General features: G+C 34.1%; 1 protein-coding gene across 1 annotated transcript in view; it reads right to left on the bottom strand.

The window, feature by feature from the left end:
- Nucleotides 1-291: 291 nt before the first annotated feature.
- Nucleotides 292-23,575, bottom strand: part of LOC140447645 (sulfhydryl oxidase 2-like) — a 126,735-nt gene continuing 103,451 nt past the window's right edge. Inside the window, exon 4 of the mRNA XM_072540409.1 lies at nt 292-433. Within this exon, the coding sequence (XP_072396510.1) occupies nt 372-433 (62 nt within the window). The 3' untranslated portion in view covers nt 292-371. The remainder of the gene's footprint in view (nt 434-23,575) is intronic.

The raw sequence follows: 23,575 nt of genomic DNA, 5'->3' as shown, positions 1-23,575 counted from the left end.
AAAAGTGCTAAAAATATTTTTGTTCAAAATTATCTCAGCTTCATTTCTTGTATGGAACATTTTTTTCTACGTACAGATTCTTGGTAAATAGAAGCTTTTCTTTTCTCCCTTACGACGCCCGGGTTTTTGGGGGAAGCCCGGGGATAGGAGTGGCAAACATGTTTTGAGGGTCCCAAAATGAACATTCTTAGTAAAATTCAGCTCGTTTGTATGATTTTAGAGATTCAGTGACATTTTCGTCTCGACGACTGGAGTACTAAGACGTAAGAAAAGAATAAAAAATTACAAATGTTTGTATGTATGTCACATTTATTGGCTTAACATGGTAAAATTTATATTACAATTTTTAGCTTCTCCCAGCTACAATAAATTTATTTCGATCTGGAACTGAAATGTATCGTCAAAATCAGTCCTCCTAGTAATAAACCATGATCTGAAAAAAAAAAAATAATTTAGAGTTAGTAAATCTAGACATATAAAAGAATCACAAATAAAAATTACAATTTAAAAGTACATTTTACAATAAAAGTGTTTAGTTTAGTAGTTAAGACACATATAAGAGCTGTAGCTTAGACAAATTATGATAGCTGTGCGTGTGTGCGTTCTAGTTTTTGGTTTGACTACAAGTCATTTGCCACATATATTTTAAAAATTTACAATTTCATGTGATTACTTGTAAGAAAATGTGCTAGTAGGTATGTAGTACAACAAATATTATGGATACGGTAGAAAGGAAAGTAGTTATTTAAAGTATTATCGTTCAAAATTGATAGTTTTATTATAGTTGTCACGAGTAAAGCATTAAGTGATGAATTAACTTCTCATTAACAAAAATTAGTCTTTGTTTCTAAATACGTGTATCAAAGTGAGCACTAAAGCTTAAAAAAAGGATGTAATCAAATACAACGAACATCAAGTCTGTCGGGATAACAGTCGAAAGTGTTAACATTAGCTCTGATATTTAATGATCCATTAAACATATATTATTGTTTACTTTCTATCTATACTCTATAGTCATTTACAACTTCTATCAGCTATATATAATTTAATGGCTCTTATTTTAATGAAACTAGAATTATTAGAAATATAAACTAAACATACAAATTTTCCTCACACTTTTCTAATGCACTTTTAGAATATTCATTAAATTAAACTTATTGCACTATAAAAATTATAAAACTGGTATGTTGCTTCTTAGTGTTTTAATTAGTTTGAAGGTCGTCAACTTCTTAGATTGTAATAATTGTTACAATTACTGTATCAATAAATGTTTCTTCAAGACCAAGAGCGTATTACTAAATAATTATCGTAAACACAGTGCCTTGTATTCACTTCAGAAGGAAATATAAGTACTTTTACGACCATGCGAAAAGAAGGAAATATAAGTACTTTTACGACCATGCGAAAAGCAATGAAAAGGCCAGAGAGACAGTGGTGCTTCATATCAAAGATTAAAAAGTAAACTAATTTATGAAAAACAGCAAAACAAAATCAAGTTTTCGAAAAAATTATGACTAAATAGGTCCTAAAGAAATACGAGATCTTGCAATTAAGTTCCGAAACTGATTTTTTCATGAACACTAGGGAGAAGAGTGAAAGGGACGTGGTTTAGATCTATAGATATTCCTTAAACTCAGGTAACAACTTGAAGAAGCTGCAAAAAACGGATAAAAAAATTGAACAAAGAGTCAATTTAAAGTTTTTGTAAGGAAAGCTAGGAAATTTTACAGAGTGTTTACGGGTGTAATTGCCTATCTGTCGTTATATTTTTTTCACGCAAATTTTTGAGCCCTTTAGACACAAACTTCCTAAGGCGGGTCCATTGTATTACCCATATCATATGAACTAGACGCATAAGGACCTGGTCTTCGGCGTTTCTGAAATCCAAGTTACTTCGGACTCCTATATCTGCTAGAATCAGCAGAATCTCCAAATATAAGCTCTTCCTGTCGTTCCAAACGTCTAATCCTTTAGCAACCTTGTGGACTCACAGAAAGGCACAGTTCTCTTAAGAAGCAACTCCTTCATTTGACTCGGTTTCATAAAAGCTTAACTCAGGATCAGCCACCTCTATTAGGCCAGTATCGGGCACTTCCGGAGGACATGTGCGGAGGTTTCCTCCTCCTCATCACATAGATGACACAGTGGGCCATCCTCCAATCCAAGCAGATGTACTTGCAGTCTGAGTCTGCAGGGGCCGGTAAGCATACTAACTAGCAAAGAGCATCTTCTATGATGTTGAAGAAGAAGTTGGGTTGTAAGACTTTTGGATGGCTCCAATATGTGGAGCCCAACCTATCTTATACTTCTAAAACTGGCGCAGGAGTCCTGTAACCTCCGCAATAGAAGCTCCTTGAGATTGTCCCAACCAGTACTGAAGGGCACTCCAATCACTGGTTCGGGTCCCACAGTCAGAGTGTATGAGTACCGTCTGGCCAGAGCTCCAGGCCGTTTGTTCCCTTTCATATCTGTGTGTTTCGGTACTCATCAAGTTAACCCTGTTGGTCAGCGCCACATGAGCCAGTGCTCCCTTACACCCAAGAATCAGGTTAAACCTGACTTTGGCCGCTTCCAAAGTCTTCGCGCTGCTTATCCTAGAAAGCCCTATCTATTACCTCCTGAGCACATATCAGGATCGCAAAGTCTCCGCTCGTCCATTCTGAACCCATCTGTGAATCAGGTAAGCCCGTTCAGTGCAGTTCTCGTTCCAGCCACTCATTCCGGTCAGGAAATTGAAAAAAAAAGGAGGATGAAAACTCAAATTGAGAGATCATGCTATCTTGTACAGTAGAGAGAAAGGAATAATAGACAAAATAAATAATAAGGATCCTAGATAAACTGAATGAAAAATCGTATGTAATCTTCAACGAACTAAGAAACAATCCAAATGAAAGACTAAGGAACTTGGCGATGTACGATGAAAATAGACCGGCAAAGGCACAAAAGAGCTAGACATCAATTATTAGTAGGTTATCAATTAGAAGAGTGAAGATAGAAACATAAAAAGGAAGTCACATAATAGGAAACGGAATTCAACGGGTTGCATTACACTGAACGAACCTGACAAGTGAAAGTTAGAATAGGTTAGTTAAAAATAGATTAGTTTAAAATAGGTTGGGAAGGTTTAGGGAATTAGAAAAACACATACATATATGTCTCACACACAAGTTACGTATTACTACTTCAAACCGTTTAGTCTTTTTTCTAAGTTTTAGGTTATTATATAGATAAACAGCATTTTTTTCCACAGGTAGTCCAGATATAGCAATCACGATTCATGAGCATTGACGTTATGCGCCGCTAGGTACGGAATTATTGACGGACCGTCCAAATTATCGTTTGGCGAGGCAAGTTAATACCAGGTCAGGGATGTACCCTCTATAGGAGGCGTGTTCTCTTTGATCTTCGGACATGAGGACATCTTACACCGGGAATCTTATGTCCCTTTGAACTAGGATTTACTTTGTTGTGTGTGTATGTGTCAGGATTTATTGTTTGTTTTCGTCACTTCCATAACATTAATTATCACTGCCACATAAATTCTCCAGTTTGCAATAGCTCTAGAATATACTACAAATATATCCGGACTTATTAAAATGTTAACATCCTAAACTCGAGGAACGAAGTATTAAACGAAAAATTACAGAAATAAGAGGGAAAATACTCAAACAATTAACTAATTAAACAAACAGTGAAATTAATTGGTCAATCTAATCTAAACGTAGAAACAGATATTTCTGAGGATATCTAGTATCTAAAAGTATATTTATAAGGTGGGATATACAAGACTTGGATGGTGAAAGTGGCGGTAGACTCATTAATTTTCTGGAATAAATGGATTTATACTAATTCATAAAAGTTTAAAATGTGTAGTGTCATTTGGACCCCATAGACACTACATGGCAGATAAATTTTGTGCTATGTAGAAGACGTCAGCTAAAAGATGTTAAATACTAACTGTAGAGTGATAAATGATGAGTATGTAGCTAGTCAACACCGACCGGTGAGAATAGATACTGATATAAAGATGAAGTGCTAGGAAAAATATCTGATAAAGGGCCTGCTAGGGAGAAAGAAACTTGGTGGTGGAACGATCAAGTGCAACAGAAGGTTAGAGAGAAGAAAGAGGTATGACAGGGCTAAAAGAGAGGAAGATAAGGATATATACAAAGTAGCAAAGAGGAAATAAAGCGCGCTGTAGCTACTGTTAAGACAAGATCGTTTGCACAGCTGTATAAAGAGTTGGAAACACCTGAGGGGATAAATAGGTTATTAAGCATTGCAAAGCAAAAGACTTGACTCACGTACGGCAGATTAATAGTGCGGATGGAAGAGTGTTAAGAACTGATGTTGAAATATAGCAAAGATAGTATCAGCACTTTAGAAAGTGGCTAAATGAAGAACACCAGAGGAGAGACAGAGGATGCGAGATCTCAAATGAGAATTTAATACCGGGGATAGCGAGAGATGAGGTTATCGAGTGTGAGAGATGAGAGTGAGTGATGTGAGTGATGAGAAACAGAGTGTGATGGTATCATTGTATAAAGATAAAGGGGACCATAAAAACTATAGAGGGATAAAGTTAATGTCGCACACAATAAAAATTTGGGAGATAACCGTAGAGCGTAGGTTAAGGAGAGTGTCATCGATAGGAAAAGAACACTTTGGATTTATGTTAGGAAGGACAATGGATGCTTTGTTTTCTTTGAGACAGTTTGTAGAGAAATAGGACGAGTAGAAAAGAAAGCTACATTTGATATTTACAGATTTGGTATTTAGAGATTTTGAGAAGGCGTACGCCACAGTCCCTTGACAAGAGTTATGGAGATGTATGAGAGAGAAATGGGTTCCCAGGAGGGAGAAATAAGAGGGAGCGTACACCAAAGTAAGGACTTGTGTCCGATTGACCGAAAGTTTCCCAGTGACGGTTGGTTTGCATCAAGGCTCTTCACTGAATCTCTACCTGTTTAATCCTGTTATAGATGTACTGACAGATAAAGTAAGGGAGGGAGTCCTCGGTCAATGCTTTTTGTTGGTGATATCGTGTTAGTAGAAGAGAGCAAATATATGTTGGAGGAGAAGTTGCAGGGTTGGAGAAGAGCTATTGAAAAAGAAGGACTTAAGATTAGCATGTCGAAAACGAAGTATATGTGGTTAAGAGGTAGAGGAATGGTTACGGACATAGAATTTGCTTGAGGAAAAACTAGAACGAGCAGGAGAACTTAAATACCTTGGCTCCTACATAAGGGAAAATAAGACACTAAATCGAGAAATTGCCCAGGATACAGACTGGTTGGAAAATATAAGGCAGAAGAAAAAGTTTATTGAGGATGTATTCTAAATAATTTCAAAATTAAAAATTTATAATTTCAGAAGCAAACAATTAGTCATATACAAAGAACGTAAAACGTTGTAATTATAAGAAAACCAACGAAACCATCCTGGAAAAAAACCGAATGAAAAAATCTAGTAAAGAAATGCTAGCGTATCGTTGGTATCTAAATGCAACATTCTCGTTACTGTATTCCGCATGTTATTATAGTATAAGACATAAATATTCAAGTTAACTGGTTTTAATAATTAAAGTTATGTAACTCTATTGAATAATAATTTGTGTACTGATTAGGGTGCGGTTAGTTTTCATTTCAATAGAAAATTAAATTTTTAATTACTAACGTATTAAATAGACGTTGTGGGTTAGACCCGATCAGCGAATGATCAATCATCGACGTTCGTAATTTGTATATAAAAATTGTCGAAGGAAAGACGCAAATTTGTTTTTAATGACTATATATTATGTATATCTATCTCTTTAAATTTATAATGTCAAACGCAGTAGAAATGATAGAAAGTTCTTTCATTTCTCAACACTAACCGAAAGTATTGCGGTAGCTTTAGTTTCCACGGTTCATTTAAGAAAATTTAATAAATTAAGAATAATTATTATGGTTTTCGTAACGCAAGAAAAAAGTGAATCAATTAAATGTGTAATGACTTTGTGTTTATTAATATATATATATATATATATATATATATATATATATATATATATATATATATATATATATATATATATATATATATATATATATATATATATATAATATATATATATATATATATATATATATATATATATATATATATATATATATATATATATATATATATATATATATATATATATATATATATATATATATATATATATATATATATATATATATATATATATATATATATATATATATATATATATATATATATATATATATATATATATATATATATATATATATATATATATATATATATATATATATATATATATATATATATATATATATATATATATATATATATATATATATATATATATATATATATATATATATATATATATATATATATATATATATATATATATATATATATATATATATATGTATATATATATATATATATATATATATATATATATATATATATATATATATATATATATATATATATATATATATATATATATATATATATATATATATATATATATATATATATATATATATATATATATATATATATATATATATATATATATATATATATATATATATATATATATATATATATATATATATATATATATATATATATATATATATATATATATATATATATATATATATATATATATATATATATATATATATATATATATATATATATATATATATATATATATATATATATATATATATATATATATATATATATATATATATATATATATATATATATATATATATATATATATATATATATATATATATATATATATATATATATATATATATATATATATATATATATATATATATATATATATATATATATATATATATATATATATATGTTTGTTTTGAGGTTTCCGCGGGAGCTATATGTGCTGTCACTATTTTTCCGGGTTTGACTCCGCGTTGTAAAATGCTGGTTTTCTTGAAAACCATTGTTTTGGCGACGTTTCGGCAAGGTCTCACTTGCCATTCTCAAGCCTGGTGGAACTACTTCTCGTCGTTACTCGATTAGTACTGGTCGACTGGGCATTTCGGCGCTCGTTTAAATACTCTCTCGGCGGCGCGCGGGCTCTTGTGGTTGGTCCTGCCTGTGTGCGAGTGGGCGGGGCCTTGTCTGGCGGTTTCGCTGTTTGTTTTTTCTGTGCGTTAACTGAAGTTGAATTTTTTTGGACGGTTCTTTGCAGAGCTGGTTTCCATGTTGTTGGAAGTCTTTGGGCATCATCTCGAGTGTTTAGGTTATTTGGATATTTTTCTATTTCTATGGCTTCCCTGATTATTCGCTTGGTTTTGTGTTCGATGTTCGCTAGCATTGTTGTCTGTTCTAGATCGATTGTGTGTCCTGTTGTTAGGGCATGTTGTGCAAGGGAAGATGTCTTTTCTTGCTTTGCAATAGCGTTTCGATGTTCTTCTCGTCTTACTTGAATTCTTCGATTAGTCTGTCCGATGTAGGATTTGTCGCAGTCTCCACAGGGAATCTTGTACACTCCTTGGTTTTCTAGTGGGATTTTGGTTTTTGCGGAGTTAAGCATATTAGCAATTTTCTTATCCGTGTTGAATATTGTCTCTATTTTATGTTTTCTTAGGACTCTACTGATTTTTTCCGTAGTGCCCTTCACGTACGGTAAAATCGTCTTAGCAATAGGTTTTTCTTTTTCTTCTGTTGATTCTTTTCTTTTTCCTCCTTGTGCCTTTTCAATTGTGTACGTGGTGAAGCCATTTTTTCTTAATGCTGTTTTGACCGTTTTCATTTCTTTGTTCCTGTGTTCTTCATCTGTTAATCTTTCTGATCTTATAGTCAGGGTTTTGATGACTGACTGCAGTTGTGCAGGATGGTGGTGTGAGTCAGCGTGTAGATATCTGTCGGTGTGTGTTGGTTTTCTGTATACCGTGTATCCTAAAGTTCCATCTGTTTTCTTTATTATTAAAACATCCAAAAACGGTAGCTGTTGGTCTTTCTCTAGTTCCATAGTAAACTGAATTTTGGGGTGGATGGTATTAATGTGATTTAGGAATGTATTTAGTTTTTCTTCCCCATGTGTCCAGATAATGAAGGTGTCGTCCACGTATCTCAACCATAGTTTCGGTTTATACTCTGCCGTTGTTATTGCTCGTATTTCTATTTCTTGCATAAACAGATTTGCTATCACCGGTGACAGTGGTGAACCCATGGGTGCTCCCTCGACTTGTTTGTACCTTTGGTCTTTGTATATGAAATATGTGTTGTTCAGGCAGTGTCTCGTTAGGTTTACTGTATCCGGTGGTATTGGGTATTTTTTTCTTATAATCTCTAACGATTCTTCTACTGGGACGTTAGTAAAAAGTGACACCACGTCAAAACTCACTAGCAAATGTCCCGGGTCAAGAGTCACGTCCTTTATACGCTCGATGAAGTGGCCTGCGTTCTTGACGTAAGAATCCGCTTCCTCTGCGTACGGTTGTAACTGATTGGCTAAGAACTTTGCGAGCGGCTGTGTGGGTGATCCGATTGAACTAACTATTGGTCGTAGTGGCATCCCAACTTTATGAACTTTTGGCAAACCGTAGAGCTTAGGGCACCTAGATGATTTTTCGCGTGGAATCAGCTTGGGCTGATCCTCCTTTTTTATGTTTGAAACTTTGATCTTGGCCTTCGTTGTTTTTTCTAGATACGTTGTTGGATCTGTGGCAATTTTTTCGTATGCTGTGTCGTTTAGAAGATCTGTTAATTTTTTGTCGTAGTCATCTATATTCATTACTACCGTGGCGTTACCTTTGTCCGCTGGAAGGACGATTATTTCTTTGTTTTTCTGCAAATCTCGCAACGCCTCTTTTTCCTCACGTGTTAAATTTCTTTTCGGTGGTTTGGCTGTCCGTAATATCTGCGATACGTCTTGGCGTATGATCTCAGCTGTTTCCGGAGCAACCACAAGAGCCCGCGCGCCGCCGAGAGAGTATTTAAACGAGCGCCGAAATGCCCAGTCGACCAGTACTAATCGAGTAACGACGAGAAGTAGTTCCACCAGGCTTGAGAATGGCAAGTGAGACCTTGCCGAAACGTCGCCAAAACAATGGTTTTCAAGAAAACCAGCATTTTACAACGCGGAGTCAAACCCGGAAAAATAGTGACAGCACATATAGCTCCCGCGGAAACCTCAAAACAAACATAATTAACCTTTACGGGAAGGAATTTCTACCAGACATCAGACGATACGAAAAACTACGATCCAAACGAAGCACACTTTTGTGTAATCTCACTTTTTTAGAACGCTGCCGCGACGAGGACATAATTCCTAAAAGCATGAAGCTTACGTTTCATAAAAAGACTTATAAAACTAAAAACATCTTAAGAAGGGCCAGTTTTGCACTTATTAGGGAAGCTATCCATGACACGAGGCGGGATATCGACAAAGTCAATTCAGAATTACTAGAGCTACACCTAGTTCTAAGTAATAGTTTACATCCAATACTATGGAATACACTGGAAACACTATCCAACTTCCGAGCAGAGACAAACGCCGACTTAACAAAAATAAAACAACTGAAAAAGTTCAATAGTCTAACAGCCGAACAAAGACCGAGAAAAAAGGAAACACCACCGACGGAAACACACAAATTGGTTTACAATTTTTCGAATCTCGAATTAAATGAGGCCACAACGAGTGTTCTGTCAAAAGGATTTAATTTCGCCGTAGCACCCGCACGAATCCCTGTTGAAAACATTATCAGCGAAGTAGAAAGTTCCATTACCAATATACCTCCGGAAACAGCTGAGATCATACGCCAAGACGTATCGCAGATATTACGGACAGCCAAACCACCGAAAAGAAATTTAACACGTGAGGAAAAAGAGGCGTTGCGAGATTTGCAGAAAAACAAAGAAATAATCGTCCTTCCAGCGGACAAAGGTAACGCCACGGTAGTAATGAATATAGATGACTACGACAAAAAATTAACAGATCTTCTAAACGACACAGCATACGAAAAAATTGCCACAGATCCAACAACGTATCTAGAAAAAACAACGAAGGCCAAGATCAAAGTTTCAAACATAAAAAAGGAGGATCAGCCCAAGCTGATTCCACGCGAAAAATCATCTAGGTGCCCTAAGCTCTACGGTTTGCCAAAAGTTCATAAAGTTGGGATGCCACTACGACCAATAGTTAGTTCAATCGGATCACCCACACAGCCGCTCGCAAAGTTCTTAGCCAATCAGTTACAACCGTACGCAGAGGAAGCGGATTCTTACGTCAAGAACGCAGGCCACTTCATCGAGCGTATAAAGGACGTGACTCTTGACCCGGGACATTTGCTAGTGAGTTTTGACGTGGTGTCACTTTTTACTAACGTCCCAGTAGAAGAATCGTTAGAGATTATAAGAAAAAAATACCCAATACCACCGGATACAGTAAACCTAACGAGACACTGCCTGAACAACACATATTTCATATACAAAGACCAAAGGTACAAACAAGTCGAGGGAGCACCCATGGGTTCACCACTGTCACCGGTGATAGCAAATCTGTTTATGCAAGAAATAGAAATACGAGCAATAACAACGGCAGAGTATAAACCGAAACTATGGTTGAGATACGTGGACGACACCTTCATTATCTGGACACATGGGGAAGAAAAACTAAATACATTCCTAAATCACATTAATACCATCCACCCCAAAATTCAGTTTACTATGGAACTAGAGAAAGACCAACAGCTACCGTTTTTGGATGTTTTAATAATAAAGAAAACAGATGGAACTTTAGGATACACGGTATACAGAAAACCAACACACACCGACAGATATCTACACGCTGACTCACACCACCATCCTGCACAACTGCAGTCAGTCATCAAAACCCTGACTATAAGATCAGAAAGATTAACAGATGAAGAACACAGGAACAAAGAAATGAAAACGGTCAAAACAGCATTAAGAAAAAATGGCTTCACCACGTACACAATTGAAAAGGCACAAGGAGGAAAAAGAAAAGAATCAACAGAAGAAAAAGAAAAACCTATTGCTAAGACGATTTTACCGTACGTGAAGGGCACTACGGAAAAAATCAGTAGAGTCCTAAGAAAACATAAAATAGAGACAACATTCAACACGGATAAGAAAATTGCTAATATGCTTAACTCCGCAAAAACCAAAATCCCACTAGAAAACCAAGGAGTGTACAAGATTCCCTGTGGAGACTGCGACAAATCCTACATCGGACAGACTAATCGAAGAATTCAAGTAAGACGAGAAGAACATCGAAACGCTATTGCAAAGCAAGAAAAGACATCTTCCCTTGCACAACATGCCCTAACAACAGGACACACAATCGATCTAGAACAGACAACAATGCTAGCGAACATCGAACACAAAACCAAGCGAATAATCAGGGAAGCCATAGAAATAGAAAAATATCCAAATAACCTAAACACTCGAGATGATGCCCAAAGACTTCCAACAACATGGAAACCAGCTCTGCAAAGAACCGTCCAAAAAAATTCAACTTCAGTTAACGCACAGAAAAAACAAACAGCGAAACCGCCAGACAAGGCCCCGCCCACTCGCACACAGGCAGGACCAACCACAAGAGCCCGCGCGCCGCCGAGAGAGTATTTAAACGAGCGCCGAAATGCCCAGTCGACCAGTACTAATCGAGTAACGACGAGAAGTAGTTCCACCAGGCTTGAGAATGGCAAGTGAGACCTTGCCGAAACGTCGCCAAAACAATGGTTTTCAAGAAAACCAGCATTTTACAACGCGGAGTCAAACCCGGAAAAATAGTGACAGCATATATATATATATATATATATATATATATATATATATATATACATATATATATATATATATATATATATATATATATATATATATATATATATATATATGAAATAACAACAAAAACAGAACATCTCGTCGCTTGATAGAAATATATTTAAACATTTATAATAGTAATACGCTTCTTTCTATCCACTCCGTGATGTAGATATTCCGTAAGCCTTCCACTTTTGTGTTTTCTGTTAATTCGTGCCAACGTCCACTATTGCTTTAATGCCATCATCAATCGTTTTTGTGGTCTTTCTATTCTACGTTTTGTTCTTGAATTTGTGGTTTCGAATGAACGATATTACTTGTCTATCTCTCTTTTTCCTGTCGTGCTATGTATCCTATACAGTATACTTTTTCCATCGTCAATTTGCCAAGCGTCGGCTTTTGAGATTCTTTGATGCCAATGCCGACCATTGGCGTGGAAATTAAGAAAAGGGATCAGTTATCAAACGCATATTTCAAGAAAAATCATATAATTTTTATTAATTTTTGCACATAAACTAACGTCTGCAATAATTAAAATTTAAATATTTCTAATAGAAGGCCTCTAAAATTAGAATGTAAAATGTTGTACGTTTACTTTTACACAAGTATACAATCGTATGTTCTACTACCGATATTATACGGGGGACGAAGATTTGATTGAAGAAAGTGAAATAAATAAAGGTATGTATTATTATCTATTGATATTTTGTAGTAAAATGTTATATGTGTATATATGTTATTATAAACGTAATAATTTTTTTCTTGACCGACGAAAAATATCGTAAGTTATATTTACTATATTTTACGTTGTTTTCGCTATCAAAAAAATATCTTGTGTGTTAAATAAGATATTTTACACCGTAAAATAAATATGCCATAATTATGCTTATAATTACACCGTAAAAATTATGTCGTATATATATATATATATATATATATATATATATATATATATATATATATATATATGATACGATGTTTTACGTTGGCGTTTCATATTGTTTTTTTATCGTATCTACTACTTGCCATAGATTACTTCGTTTAGTTTTTTTAAGTTACAACATTATACGTATCAAAAAATCTTTACATTTAACTAATTTCATACCGTTTCCCCGTCCCCGTTTTCTGGTAAATATTTATAAATAAAAAATATTAAAAATATTATTTATAGGTACACAATGATAACTTAACATTGAATTATTTTTAGAATCAACAGAGAACCAGTCAGAGGAAGATAACACACACATTTCATCCCCAAAGTATGCTAAAAACCATTCAGACATAACTACTTTTATACGATTGTCATAACTACTTTTTCCTTGGTATGAAAATGCTATACGAAAGGATTTCCATTGTCATGTAATTTTGGAATTTAAATAAAAGGGAAAAGCGATGGGATTTTGTAGCTTACTTAGTACTAAAACAAAAAAAAAAACAAAGGGTTTTTACTGATACAGTATCAAGGTGCAATTTTAGTCTCATTTATAGACTGAAAGTGAAGAGAGGTGATAAAGACGAATTTATATCTGTTTGTATATAGGCGTTTTTAAATACTTTCTCTATAAGTGAACAGTTTGTCTACACTGCTTTGGAAAAACTAGACGTTACTAGCGGTTTGATATAAATAGATTAGAGATGTCATCACAATCATCGTAAGGCGATAACCGAAGACGTTGTCAAATATGTTTGTGATCACATCAAGTCCATTCAACCCATAAAATGTCATTATACACGAAGTAGAAGTGATAATCTTTATTTGAATAGCGATTTGAATTTCCATCGCTTATTCGATTTATACAAGGAATGGTTTGACGAACAGGTATACTCGTCTATAGCTAATACTGAAATATCGTGATATTGTTAACAAACATTTTAAATTGAGTTTTAACGTTCCCAAAAAGGACCAATGTGATAAATTACACATTTAAAAAAACAAATCTAAACCAACATTGCTTGAAACACAAATTTATGAATCACATCTGCATAGTAAAAATCTTACGCGTGAAAGAAAGTGCTTTGATAAAAACTAAGCTAAAACCTCTAAGGAAAAAATATTAACAGCTACATTCGATTTTCAGAAAATACTTCCACACGGTAATTATCTCTATTTAAAACGTAAACTATCAATATTCAACTTCACTCTTTTCAATGTGTGAATAAAGAAGGTACTAGCTTCATGTGGCAGGAAGGGCAGGGCAAACGGGGCGCTAATGAGGTTTCTATGTGTTAGATGAAATTTATTTTAAAACAAAAGAACTTAGGCAAAAATGAATTTAGATTTCGGTCGGATAATTATGTGAGCCAAAACCTCAATCGCATAGCCATATTTGTATGTTGCATCCACTTTAGTGTATCTATTCGTCACTGCTTTTTAGAGGTTGGGCACACTCAGAGTGAGGGTGATAGTCAGTTATATTGTATTTTAATTTTTTTGTTACTAGAAGGTTTTTATGTTTTATTAAAATTTACGTTATGTTGATGGATCTTAGAATAAGGGTTATTTTTTTTTATTGAAAATTAACGTGCTCGGCAACAAAGGCCACTTACACGAAAACGGCTACAAATGTAAAAATGTAAAACTGTTACAATAAATTACAAGAATATGTCATAGAGTACATATAGTTAGAATACAATCAAAATTATATTTTATAATATAACTGAACGTCTCTGAGGAATTTTAGACTTGAGGTTATTTGATCCAAGTTATTGAGTATGTCTTTTAAATCACTTTTAAGGCAATAAAAGTCTTTTTGCTGAATATTGATGACATTCGGTGAGAATATGGTTAACTGTTAGGTAATATGTGATTGACAGGTCTCACAAGTGGGTCGGTTGCTGGATGACATCAGGTATCCGTGTGTTAATCTTGTATGTCCTATTCGAAGTCTTCGTGTTACAATAGCATCTCGTCTGGAAATACTGGCAGAGATCAAATCAAGGGGGCTATCGACTAACTGTTGGATATGATGTAATGCTGAGTTATTGGTGTCCCAGTGTTGTTGCCATCGGGTTCTTGCTCGTTTCTTAATGTGAGATTTTAAATCTTTACTAATTTGTATATTAACCGTATTATCAGATGATGTTGAGGCAAGTTTTGCATGGCTGTCTGCAAGTTCGTTGCCTGTGATACCAATATGGGATGGTAGCCAGATTAATGTAACTGTTATTTTTTGGGAAGCGATTAGTTGGTAACAATCAAGGATCTTTTGGACAATAGGATGATCAGTGAATATATTTTGGATAGATTGTATTGAGGCTAGTGAGTCTGTGCATATTGCAACTTGTTTATCAGGTGAAGAAATGGATTTGAAAGCCTGAAATATGCTAAATAGTTCGCCAGTGAAAACGCTACAAAACGAGGGGATACAAGATGATGTGATAAGGTTATCTGACGTGGTAACAGAACAGCCTACTCCTGTATCATTCTTTGAGGCATCAGTGTAAAGTACTATGTCGTATTTATTTGTAAATATAATTTCTTTAAAAGACTTTTTAATGAGTTCCCTGGGTGTTGTAAGTTTATCGAATCTTGTAAGAGATGTGTTAAACTGAGGGGTGATTATAGACCAAGGAGGATATGGAGGTAGGGGTTGTGGGATTGTTTGTGATAGAGAGATTATTAAGAGATGTTATTAAGTAATTGTGTTAAAATTATTGGAATGGGTTTTATTTGGTGGTGATTTAGAATAGTAATGCTGGTTGTTAGTTGATGAAGTAAGACGAAGATAAACTGGATTGGAGGTATTGGATGAAACGGAGGCAGCATAGGAAAGTAATAATTGTTCACGTCTAATCCAAAGTGGGGGCTCATTGGCTTCGCAATATAGACTTTCTACGGGGCTAGATCGAAAGGCTCCTAAACAAATTCGTAAGGCTGTGTGATGTATCGAATTTAAAAGGTTAATGTGTGTTTTAGAGGCAGAGATATATATGTAACAACCATAATCTAGTTTGGAACGAATGATAGACCTATATATCTTAAGCAGGGAGTTCTCATCTGCGCCCCAATGATAGTTTGAAAGAGTTTTGATAATGTTAAGCCTCTTGTTTGCTTCACCTCTTATTTCTAGAATATGTTGTTTCCAGGTGAGTCGTGAATCAAACGTTACACCGAGAATTTTGCATTCCTTGACTACTGGAAGATTCGCTCTCTCAATCATAATATTAGGGGATTGGAAGGGTGATAGTCTACTAAATTTTATTATTTTTGATTTTGTATATGATAAAGACAGGCCTATGGAGCTTGTTTTTTTAACTAGTGTATCTACTGCGGATTGAATAAGCTTCGAAGTTGTAGAGATAGATCGTCCGTGGCAGTAAATTATCAGGTCATCTGCGTATAGGACATGCCTAATAGGGGATATTATATCAGAGCACAAGTCGCTTATTGCTAGGTTAAACAGAGTGGGGCTTAATATTGAACCTTGTGGTACGCCGTCAGTTTGATGGTGTACTGATGAAAAAATGCCATTGACAGAGACTCTAAATGTTCGTGAAGTTAAGAAATTTTGTATAAAATTAAATATGTTACCCTTAATGTTATAATGAGAAAGTTTCTTCAGTATAGATTGCCTGCTAATTGTATCAAATGCACCTTCAATATCAAACACTGCTGCAATGACTTCTTGTCTCCTGTTAAAGGCATCGGAAATATGACTTTGGAGAAGTATTAGATTGTCTTGAGTAGAGCGATTACGTCGAAACCCTGACTGTTCTTTTGGAATTATATTATATTTGTTAAAAAACCACGTAAGACGTTTATTGATCATTTTTTCAAAGATTTTACAGATGGTACATGTTAGAGATATTGGTCGATAAGCGCTGGGTGATGATCGTGATATGTTAGGCTTTTTAATGGGTATTACAATTGAGGTTTGCCACTGATTAGGAAACTTGTTAGATGACCAGATTAAGTTAAACATTTCAAGAAGTTTAAGATGACCTAATCTAGATAGTTTTTTTATAAAAATGTAAGGAATATCGTCGGGGCCGGAAGCAGTGTTCTTAAGAGTTTTAATAACCGAAGTAAGTTCTATGTAAGAGAATTAGGAATTTAAGTAATCGATATCTTTTACAGTTGCTGAAGAACTTGGAAAGGAAGCATCGACTACTGGCTCGATTTGAGAGCAATTTATTTTGCTTTTAAATTTTTTGTCGAAGTGACTGGCTAGGGTCTCACCAATTTCTTGATTGTCACTAATTACATTATCATTTAAAATTAGACTAGATATTTAGTATTTGTATTGATTCCTTGAATTTGTCGTATTTTTTTCCAGAGATTAGTAGGACTGGTATTTTCATTGATAGAAGATACATAGTTTCTCCATGACGATTCTTTACTTTGTTTTATAATAAATCGCGACCTGGCTCTAGCTTTTTTTAATTCTGTGAGATTTTCTGGTGTTTTATTTTTCCGATAATCTCTAAGTGCCTCCTTATGTTGTTCTACGGAGATTTTGCAAGAATTATTCCACCACGGAACCCTTTTATGTTTGTGTGAAACAGAATGTTTGCCAATATGCAAATTGGCAGCTGAGAGTATCGTGTTTGTGACTAATGATAAATTGTAGTCAATATTGTTAGACAGTGTGAGAAAAGGTAAGGTGGTATCTGTTTTGGTAGTGTAGCTTAGCCAGTCGGCATTTTTGAGTTGCCAGTAGCTTCTGGATATAGTTTGTTTAGAGTTGGGGATATCAGTGGATATAAATATGGGGTAATGATTGCTATCGTAAAGATCATCAGCGACTTTCCAATTTAGTAAAGGTGCGGATTTTGGATCACTAAAGCTAAGATCTATAGAAGAAAATGTGCCTGATGAGAAATTCAAATGTGTACTAGAGCCTGTATTTAGTAGACAGGAATCTGTACAATTAATTACGTTTTCAACAGTTTTACCTTTGTTTGACGTGCTATTTGAACCCCACATAGGGTTGTGAGCGTTGAAATCGCCTACAAGAATGTAGGGAGAAGGGAGCTGATAAATGAGGTCAAGAAGTTCTATTTCCTTTAGAGAGTGATTGGGTGGAATGTATACGCTACAAATAGTAATCTTATTAGGACACCAAGTGGTTATGGCGATAGCCTCAAGTTCGGTGGTGAGAGGAAAGTGCGAGGAAAATAGTTCACTGAAAATAAAAATTGAAGTTCCACCACTGGCTCTGTTGCAGTCAGCTCGAATATAATGATATCCTTCAAAATTGTTTAGTTTAGGAAATTTAGTAATTTTTGAGTTAGTTTCTTGTAAGCATATGATTTCAGGTTGTTCTAAGGTAGTTAATTGCTGGATTCTTTCTATGCGAGGAAAGAAACCATCGCAATTCCATTGAATTATTTTGAATGTAAATGTGATAAGTGTGGGACTACTGTAAGGATTGTTGAGAGCATTGAGAAATAGGAGCGTTAGTTTCATCGTCAGATAGGTAATCGGATGATGCACTTAAATTGTCGGAGTCTTCAGGATTAAGCTGTCTTTTAATTTTTTTTGCAATCTTGTTATTCGGTTTTTAAAGGATCTCTCTTTTGATTGCGAATGAAGAAGAGATAAATCATTAAGCAATCCCTGGATATTGGAAGTGAAATTGAGAGCTTCTCTAAGTGGGTCCGGTATGCCGTAGGTAATTTCTAGGAAAGCTATAAATTGGTTTTCAGTAAGAGTTAGTTCGGATAAATTATTTTTATAAATGGCTCGGACTGCATTATAAGAAATGGGTGTCAATTTATGTTCTTTTGTTTCAATTGTTTTACTTTTTTTCTTTTGCAGCTGGCTAAAAGAATTAGTGGTAGATTTTACAGATAAGGGGCATTTGATTGATAGTTGGTTCTGAAGTAGGAACTGGAGAAAGTTGAGAAGGGGTGCCAGCATTACTGTCACTGGATATAGCCCGTTTCTGTCTCTGTACGGGAGGTGATGCTAACTGTATAACTAAGGGGATGCTTTTTGCCACATTAGTTGTAGTTGCGGGGTAAGATGTGGATGGTGCATTGATTTGATTGGGAGTGCATTCGGGTATCGTTGTATTTGTGGGTATGGATACGGAGGTAGTGGGAGAGGGAAGTTCGGATTGGGCTACAGAAATTGGTTCATTGGTACAAGTTTCAGCAGTATGACCATCTTGTTTACATAAAAAACATTGTAATTTGTCAGTAGACACAAATATTCGATATGATGTGTAGTCATGAGTTATTAAAAGAGAGGTCTGGACTGAAAAGTTTTCTTTATCCGGAATAACGTACGCCACTCTTCGGAAGCTCATTATATGTGCATATTCATCACCTAGCGAGCCATATTTCACGAATGATACAGGAGAGACTATCTGTAAACCGATATCTTTTAAAGCTTCTTCGATAGTGCTGTGAGGTATCGTGGGAGATACATTTGATATAAGAATACGCTTAGCAGGTGTTATAAGTCTTCGGATAGGAACAACTGTTGAGTTAATAATGATACTTTGGTGGGCACTGAGAAGATCGTCGATTAGTTTAACAGAGTTTAAATAAATACAAATGCGGTTATTTGAGATTCGAGACGCAAAGATGATATTTTTTGGGGTAACGATGTCTCCTATAGCTTTTATGTACTCAAATAGAACGACATTAGGAAGGGCATGTAAGATAATGGCTTGATTTTTATGAGGAAACGTAGGAGGTGGAGGTTTAGATAAAGTGGCAGCAACATAAGACTTGGTATTATTGATTGTGTTATTTTGTGAGGTCATTTGAGTAGTAGTTGAGGTCATTTTAGTGAGCGGTTCTGGATACCAAAACCACTACACATAAATTTTTATTATCAATGCAACAGATGTCCTAGTGGGACTCTGTGAATAAAAGGATTAAAAATAACAGTTACCTTAATTTTTTTTACGCCACTGGAAAGTCAAATTTACCAATGCACTTTTGAACCATTAAAGTTAAAATGTTTCGGTGAAATTGTCACATATCGGTCTTTACTCGTCGGCTGCTTAAATTTGAATGGAATAGGATTTTGATTTTACCACTATTCACTATTTACTCGTTCAGACTTTAAGAATAATCATTTAAATATTTAAATTTTAAGGAGAAACTTTGAAATGCGTCTATACACTTTGACAGTTATTTGACGTTTTTCGAATAAGGGTTATTAAAAGTTATTGCATGATTTATTTAGACTACGGTACCTTAAAATAATTATCATAAGGTACTACTTTTTGAATTTGTATAACAAATAACGATAATTCTATCAATAAAATATGGTAGTGTGATTCTATCAATAATGTTTCATGCTTTTTCATTGCCCATTTTACTAAAAATACTAATGAATATTTTTATTACAATGAGGTTAATAAACTTACGACATTATTATTTAAAGTTTTAATGGAGTAGAATGTATTATCTACTACTTACAACAATTCTTTACCATTTTTTACAAAGAAGAATATGGTATCTATGACATACGACAAATAGTTTTGTATAGTGTCCAACGTAATTCGTAGTAAGTGTTACATACTATGATTTACTTTTTATGTTTGTCAACGTAAAATATCGCAAGTGATTTTTCTCGAAAACAAGAAACATTGTTAATTCAAGTACTACACAGGATTATTACCCACCTATTTCTTAATTAATATGCAAGTTTTCAAATATATTGGTTGTTCCCTCACTTAACAATCATCAATAAACAATGAGCGAACCTTTAAACAGCTGTACTGTAAAGTTGACCGAACGCACTTACGATATTCTATATAGGAGGTGTCGATATATCATCATTTTATATACGTTCTCTTAAAAATTCTACTAAAGCTCGTTCCTCTATGTTTTCCTTCATTTATCAGCTGATAACTTTGTTAATATATTGTCACCACTGTGTCTCTATTTACAAAGGTGATCTACACACAACCAAACTTATATGGAATTACTATGTATTTCATACCTATATTTATTTCTTTTGAAAAAAACTTTTTATTGTTGTGAAGAATAAAGTATTTTTATTGAAAATAAACAAACCAATAAAAAATCAGATAGAACAGCCCGGCACCTTATAGATTATTTGTTTTAGTTCTAAATTGAAAGAAAATAAATAAACTAACTTTCGCTTTCAAAAACGAAAATATGCCTTATGTGGGGTTAATGGATATTCAAAGGGGAAGATTATTGGTCTTGTGGAGCAAGGAATGTCTCAGAGGGACATAGCTGCAGTGGTAGGCATAACACAGAGCGTTGTGACAAAAATCTATGCTAAGTATCAGGAGTTAGGAACGCTTAAGAATAGACCAAGATAAAGTCACCAAAAAGTAACAACGGTTTACCAACATTGTTTTTTTGTCCAAATAGCTAGAATAGACCCAACAATTTCTCACACGCAACTTCAAAAGCAGCTTTTGGAAGGAAAATGTGTAAGTGTTTCAGTTAAAACAATAAGAAGACTTTGTGCACAAAGAGTCTACAGTAGTAGATAGTTACGGGTTCCCGAGTTAACCAGGCAGCACCAGATTGATCGCCTACATTGGTGTCTTCACTACCAAAACTGGAACATTGGAAATTGGCAAAATGTGCTATTTTCAGACGAAACCAAGATTTGTGTATAATCATATGACCGATGAATTCGTGAACTTAGAGGAGAAAGATCAGTAAGAACGAAAACAGACGTAATTGAGGAAGTGTACTGTTCTGGGGAAGTAATATGGTCGGTGAAAAACTCTTTTAATTTAATTAAAGCAGAGTCACTACAGACTTCCTTGCAGCAGAATATATCACTATTCTGTAGTGGCCTGCCTGCTCACTCGACCTTAGCCCTATAGAGCATTGGTGGGATATGTTTAAAAAAGAAATAGACCTCGCCGGGATAATCCACAAAACATCATATAGCTAGTACAAGCTGCCCTTAAAGAAATGAAACACTCTACCAGAATAAAATATTGACAATTGGAGGCCCACGCGAATTGGAGCTTACATAAGGCCTAATGTTAGTAACACCGACTACTGAAAAAAACATAAATAATAAAAACAATTTAAATATGATTCCTTGTACATTGAAATTCGATTTTATGATTTAAGAATTAATGAGTTTCTTTAATTTTTATGTATTGGTGATTAAATTGCTTTAAAATAAATATTCTTTGACTTCGTAGGTTGTTTTTTTTTAATCCGCTTTAAATAATACGAAATATCAGACGATTCCATATACGTTTGGTTGTTGTAGTTAAATTGTGTGTTATAGATAAATAAATCCATCGGTGTCTTTCCTGTTATTCTTCTAAGGATTCATTCGCTCATTTTATATTACTAGCCTCTTTGTTTTTGTGACGATATTTTCACATTGAATTCTTTAGCTTTTTTAGATTAGATAGACTTTGGAAATCTTGTAGCATTTTCTTTAAGTCATTTTCCTTCTCCGCCATCATGTCACTCAATATAAAGTTATATTAATGGCATGAATCTCTGTCTGATTCTTTTTCTTCTTACTTAATTTTCATCTTTCATGGGTCTAGTCTTCCTGTCTGATTCCAGTTTTTATTTCGATGGTTTCTATTGTCTTTAATAACTCTTTTTATCACACTTTAATACAATAGTCGAACTGATAATTGCAAAAACTCAACATTGTATTTATATAAAATTATATTTAGGTGAAATTATGAAAATATAAATAAATATCATTTCATCGTAAATTTGATTATTATATGAACTAAATAAGATGTTTAAAAATAACAAGTTATATTAAAAAATATTTTTAAAATTTAAATAATAGATATTTAAAATGAAATAAAGTAATTTTGTTATTTATCTATTTTTCATATTTTAAACAAATCCAATAAATTATTATGTTTGCTCCTAACGCCACCTGTTAACGTATTAACAAAGCATACGTTGTTCACTTATGACAAACTTATCAAATTCAGACCAAATATGAATAATAAAATATAAATAAATATCATTTGATAGTAAATTTAATTATTATATAAATTAAATAATATGTTTAAAAATAATAATTGTATTTATATGAAATTATTTTAAAACGATAATTATTATAAAAATTTAAACAGATGATTCAGTGTTGTTATTAATCGGACGACATTTCTGACTTGTATTAAATTTTGATAATCGTTACGAATCGGATCTTTTAGTGACAGATATTCTTTAAATTTTTTACTTGTCATTTAATATCTATCTACTATCTGCCTAGAGTAAATATATGATGACTAGAAACGAATTAATTGAGAGTAGTAAAACGATGTCAAGAACCGATATCTACCCGTGACGACGTCGTCTTGTTGACTTGGATTATCGAAAGTTAACCGAAGAATACGAACATTGGGGACTCGCCATCAACATTAATAAAACGGAATATCTTAGAATAAAAGACGGTCCATTAGAAATATAGAAGAAAGCACTGGAAATGGTAGAAATGGACTATCTAAGAAGAGCGAGTCGTATATCCAGAATTGATCACATCCCAAACAAAGAAATGAGAAGAAGAGCATCTTCTTCTTGATGTACCTATCCGTTACGAATGCTGGCGATCATCATGGCAATCTTTATCTTATCTGCAGCAGCACGGAAAAGCTGCACAGATGTTGTATTGAACCAGATTCTAAGGTTCTTTAACCAAGATGTTCTTATTCTTCCTGGACCTCGTTTTCCAAATATTTTTCCTTGCAGGATGGCTTGAAGGAGAGCATATCTGGATTCAATTCTGAGGACCTCCTCATTTGTGACTCGGTCAGTCCACGGGATCTTA

The sequence above is a fragment of the Diabrotica undecimpunctata genome, chromosome 8, assembly GCF_040954645.1.
Source record: "Diabrotica undecimpunctata isolate CICGRU chromosome 8, icDiaUnde3, whole genome shotgun sequence".
Taxonomy (NCBI): domain Eukaryota; kingdom Metazoa; phylum Arthropoda; class Insecta; order Coleoptera; family Chrysomelidae; genus Diabrotica; species Diabrotica undecimpunctata.
Note: the sequence above shows the minus strand (reverse complement) of the source record. Positions and strands in the feature narration are given on the sequence as shown.